Source organism: Triticum dicoccoides, chromosome 7B, assembly GCF_002162155.2.
Source record: "Triticum dicoccoides isolate Atlit2015 ecotype Zavitan chromosome 7B, WEW_v2.0, whole genome shotgun sequence".
NCBI lineage: Eukaryota > Viridiplantae > Streptophyta > Magnoliopsida > Poales > Poaceae > Triticum > Triticum dicoccoides.
In genome coordinates, this window is record NC_041393.1 from 773,829,903 (window position 1) to 773,835,183 (window position 5,281).

Sequence of the window (5,281 nt, forward strand, 5' to 3'; positions counted from 1 at the left end):
GGTCAATATGATGTGGCGTGCGTGTCCGGGTGCCTCCAGGAATCTCCATATCCTTCTCACATACGGGCTGGATATGTGGGGTGACGGATTACCTAGACGTTTGTGTTGGATGGGGGGCGCTGGTTTGGGTGGCAATTTTGTGACAATGTGTTGCCCGCGCTGTCCACCCGGACGTTTGAGTGAGGGGGTCTGATTGTAAATGCCCTCAAATTACAATAGTTGAAGACACTCGAGAGGGTCATCTACCGTCCATGTAAGACTTCTCCACGGCAAGCAAATACCGAACACAACTTTTTTTCACTTAAGTCGCTTCCTCCAATTCCTCCACATATCTACTTCCTTCCTGCTTTCTCCCAGCGGAGAGTTTTTTAGACGGAAGGCACTATGTGCCCGGCTTTAACATTATTAAAGCCCATAAATACAAAGTGCCAATAGTCATACAAGTAAGTCCACGCCGACCATGGCGCAACTTGTTGTTGCCATCACTTACCCGATGGGGTCACTGCAACTAAGGTGGAGATGGTGGCGGCCAAGGCGGCAGTGGGCTCGTCGTCCCTCCTAGACCCACCGACACCAACGCAGCTCATCGTGAACATCCAGGACGATGCACGGTCGCAACAACGAGCATCGCTGTTGTTCCACAATGTTCTCTCTACAGTGTAGCTGCATGGGGGTACGAGGATGACGGAGTTCATGCTCTACCCACCAGGCCAAGTGTTCCTTTTCCTAGCGCTCGAGCGACCACCATCTCAACCGCAATCTCCATCACCTGTTCCCCTCATAAAAACGATGACACAACCTCCTTGTCCCATCCTGAACGAAAACCTCATCCTCCTTGCGGGGGCTCTTCCCCCTACCCGAGTCCCTTGCACTACGATGTGCAAAGCCTAGGTTGGGAGCGACAATGCTATTACACCCTGATAGTGCTCCGCAAATGAGGGGCAGATGACCCAATACATAATGAATTAAAGTGAAGAGCTCAAGAGATAGAAATGGTGAGGAGCCTAACATGGATAGTCAACCTATCAAATATATGCTATGTCATCAAAATATGTACTCTACAGGAGGCAGTGACACTAGATAGACCTCTGGAGCATCTTCATTGATCACAATTTGTGGTCTACAACTTACAGTGACCAAAGTGAACATATAGCTCAAGATCAAATATCGCATGTGCATTTCACTGTTGTTTTCTTTTTCTTTGCTAAACAAGGATGATCCCAAAGAGTCCAAGACAAAAAGTATTACAAATATATATGGACTTCCAGCAATTTGCAGCCTTGAGAGCAATTAACTATGTGCTTTTAAATTCCTCATGGTCTATATACCATTTTAATTAGTTTCCATCAAATTTACTCCAGAACAAAGTTTTCTTGGCAAATTATATTTTATCTCGATGCTGCTTTGTACTAATAGATGTACACATTCAGAAATGATAGTAATAGGCAAAGTCTAAGAAAACATGATATGGTATCATGCAAAGTTAAAGCGTAAGATGATTGATCATTATCTTGAATGGTGACATGAATTGTTCTTACATTCTCAACAACTTGACTCTCCTTCTCTCCTGTCAACATCTCCATGATTATAACACCAAGACTATACAAGTCAAACTTGTGCGTGATTACATGGCTGGTGAATTCCGGGGCCAAATATCCCCTGAATGAAAAAAACATGAATTGACCAATTAGTTGATATTGCAAAACAAATCATACTTGCAAAATCTAAAGCTTTAGATTAAAATATGCCTTAGCTTGCTTACATTGTTCCAAACATTTTTGTAGCAACGACTCGGGTTTGCATTTCCTCAAGGCTCCTCGAAAGACCAAAATCAGTTATTTTTGGTATCATATTATCATCCATCAATATATTTGACGGTTTTAAATCTAGGTGCATAATATTTATACTGTGGAGATAACATAGCCCCTCGCATATCCCCTTGATTATCCGATAGCGCGCTTTCCATTCAAGTCCACACGACGCATCTACATACGGGAGATGAGTTAGTGGGTTTACTGCATATTTGAGATATTTCACATCTTTAATTTTTATTGCGCCATAGCTTATGACATGGTAAATAATTTCAATCGTACTTATGTGCTGCTTGAACTAAGTAACCTTCAGAGAATAAAAGTGAAGAAGAGAAACATGACATGGTACTTAATCCTACCTTTGATATATTTATCAAGACTTCCTTTATGATGATATTCAAGGCAGAGCAATCTTTCTTGTACATCAGCCATGACAAATTTTCCTTCGTAGCTCCCCACATGCCCTTGTGTGTCAGAACAATATCCTAGAAATCGTACGATGTTTTTGTGCTTCACCTTCATGAGACATTCAACCTCTCTGATGAATTCGCTCTCATACTTATACGTATTCGATAACCTCTTTACAGCCACTGTCCCATTCTCAAGCACTCCCTGCAGCCCCGAGACATGCATGGATAAACATAGCTTTCATTTCAAGTAAAATTAATTTGAACAGTGCAGTTGAGAGAGTTAGCATACCTTATAAACCACCGCAAAACCACCTCTACCAATTTCCTTCTTATAAGAGAAATCGTTTGTGATATTTTCTAAAAGTAAAAACGGAAGGGCCTTGGGCTCTGTGGCTTCATCAAGTAGCATGCACTCCAGATCACTTCTTGTAAAATTCCTATTAGCTTGGAGATCCATTGATACTTCAGGTCACTTATTTTCTGACATATGCATATGTAGGCTCAGCATAGCTACATCTTTGAACACCTATGGCTACCAAAATACTAGAACAACATGCCGAACAACAATACGCAAATTACAAGAATATGGAATGAAACTCTCGCACATACGTACCGGCTACAAGCCAGGTAGCAATGGATCGAGCGCTCAGTTCAGGTCAGGACCTATTGACTGGGACTGGCCTATTATGCAATGAAACATGTACTTCTTTAATAGCTAGCTACTCTCTGCTTGCTTCTTAATCCATCTCTCTATTCAACTATTATCAGTTTTGATGGGAAGACTTGAAGTGTTTCAGACGTTGCCTACTCTTCGTAAGCTATATGAGGGTAGGAGAGGTGGTGTTATGTCAGAGAGGTGATGTGAGATCTGGATCTGCATCCAGCGATGGTTGATTTACACGCTTGACGGGAAATCTTTAGCTATTGACTTGACTCTAGGCATGTATGAATGTCTAATGACAGCAACATCCCCATACATATATACATGGACTTCGAAGAAAATTTCAACCAAAATAGAAATCCAAATATATAGTGTCAGTGAAGCATATCATTTGGTTACAACATTAGAGTTAACTATAGACATATGCCAGCATACATATAGGGATACAGACTACTATTTCTTGTTTTAGTGTACCTTCTTTGATTCATGTACACATTATGTTTTTTCTCTGGATATTATTGAAGATCTTCTTTCTGTACATATGGCCGATCAAGTCTTTGAGTATATACTCGTCTAACTTGTAGCTGCTCCGGAAAAGGAGTACGTAATTGCCATATATCAATCCACGTTTTATTAGAAAATGGATTATTTTGTTATCCCTAGCCTCTACATCATTGATGCATATAGCCTAAATTTATGAGGTATCACAAGTTCATAAACATGTAGAAAAATCAAAAAAGTGTGGCAGAGCACTCTTGGACATAATCCAGACACAAAGTCAATCTGAAAAGATAAAATCATTAACTAACACTCCCAGTTTCTCCACTTGGTTTGATTCAGAAAGTCATAGGGGAGTACTGGCATTGACGGGTTTGGTTGGGGAGGAGAATGTAAGGCAAGATGGAAGAGCAGAGACGGCAATATCAGCGACAAGGCAGAAGAAATTTAATCTTTAAATGAAGGATTCCCACATGTATGAGAATGCACTTTGAAAATAAATAAAATGAAGGATTTAGCTTGACATGACAAAGTCTACACACCTATGGCACACTTGCCGTCATGGTTTAATCTTATTTACTGAACAATGACCCTCCATTAATCTTAACGCTGACCCATCTACAAGATTCTGAAACATTTACTTTTCATCGGTTAGCTACAAGATTCTGCACATACAGGCAAAGCAACTTTAAACAAGTAGAATCAGCTAGCAGTGTAAAATCCACATTCCAATTTGCAATTTTTGAAGTAGAAACAAGGAAACGAAGCAAGGGGCTTAAATAGCTAAGTACAGAATTGACCTTTGAGATTGGATGGATGTTGTGGTCATTCAGATCTGGCGACAGAGCAGCTCCGTCATGGTGCCCAATGCTTTGCAGATGCACCCAGCATCTTGCCGCGAACGACGCCCACGGCAGAGAAGAAGTGGGGGGTCAGCACGACGGCGACGGCGTAGAAGATGCGTTGTCGATCCGGCGCATCGAGCGCCACGTCAGCTCCTCCTCCGGTGCGTCGGCTATGGGAGCAGCATTCAGCTCCTCGCCCGGCGCGCGCGTGGCGTCCGCGCACACCAGCTCAGAGGTCCTCCTCTGTCGCGCCGCCACCTGGAACGGCAGATCCTTGTCCGGCGCGTGCGACGCCCCCGCGCACAGCAGATCCGCGTGGAGGTGGAGCTAGGCCAGCCGCAGGAGGCGGAGTGGGTGGGTGTGGCGGCAGCTGCTCTCCGGCGGCCAAGGCGGAGGGCGGCGAATCGCAGCTGCGGATGGGGGGTGAGGAGCGAGATAGTGAGAGTGGAGAGTGATGGCTAGCTTTGCGTTGGTGGGCTCTTTTTTCTTTTTCTTTTGGGCTCTTCTCTTGTGGTCTTTCCCAAGTCGTCGCCCCGGTCTTCCTTTTACTCAAGTAGATCTTCTGGGTACTAAATCGTGTGGCCTTTTTTGTGCTCGGTGCAAGTAGTCTGTCCTACTACTTTACTTGGTCACCATCGAGTAGTAGCGCTGCCGTCGGTACCCTCACTCTTACCTAGGGTTTGAGTACTCCAACGGCGATCACGTTGAGAGTTTTATACATGGTAAATTCGACCAGTTGCATCGCCGGCCGGCCTCGTAGCACTAGTTCTGCGATCGCAGTCGTAGCACTAGTAGAAAAACGATCTTTCGTTCACATCGTTAGTCCCGGTTCGATTACACCATTCGTCCAGGTTTCAACGGCTAGGGCGCGGGCATCATTAGTCCCGGTTTGTGGCGTGCCTTTAGTCTCGGTTTATGTCACAAACCAGGACAAAAGGGTGGTGGCAGGCTGGCGTCAGGCTAGGGCCCAGCGAGCCCCTTTAGTCCCGGTTTGTGTTAGGTATACCTTTAGTTCCGGTTCGTGTAACCAACCCGAACTAAAGATGTCTCTACATA

General features: G+C 44.1%; 1 protein-coding gene across 2 annotated transcripts in view; it reads right to left on the minus strand.

The window, feature by feature from the left end:
* Positions 1–4,682, minus strand: part of LOC119338162 — a 12,114-nt gene extending 7,432 nt beyond the window's left edge. The window contains exons 1-6 of one of the 2 annotated variants that reach the window (XM_037610460.1): positions 4,181–4,682; positions 3,923–4,008; positions 2,511–2,701; positions 2,171–2,423; positions 1,763–1,985; positions 1,539–1,659 (exon numbers count right to left, since the gene is read on the minus strand). In XM_037610460.1, coding sequence (XP_037466357.1) covers positions 1,539–1,659; positions 1,763–1,985; positions 2,171–2,423; positions 2,511–2,678 — 765 coding nt within the window. In that variant the 5' untranslated portion in view covers positions 2,679–2,701; positions 3,923–4,008; positions 4,181–4,682. The remainder of the gene's footprint in view (positions 1–1,538; positions 1,660–1,762; positions 1,986–2,170; positions 2,424–2,510; positions 2,702–3,922; positions 4,009–4,180) is intronic. The other variant, XM_037610459.1, reaches the window with a different exon arrangement.
* Positions 4,683–5,281: the final 599 nt, after the last annotated feature.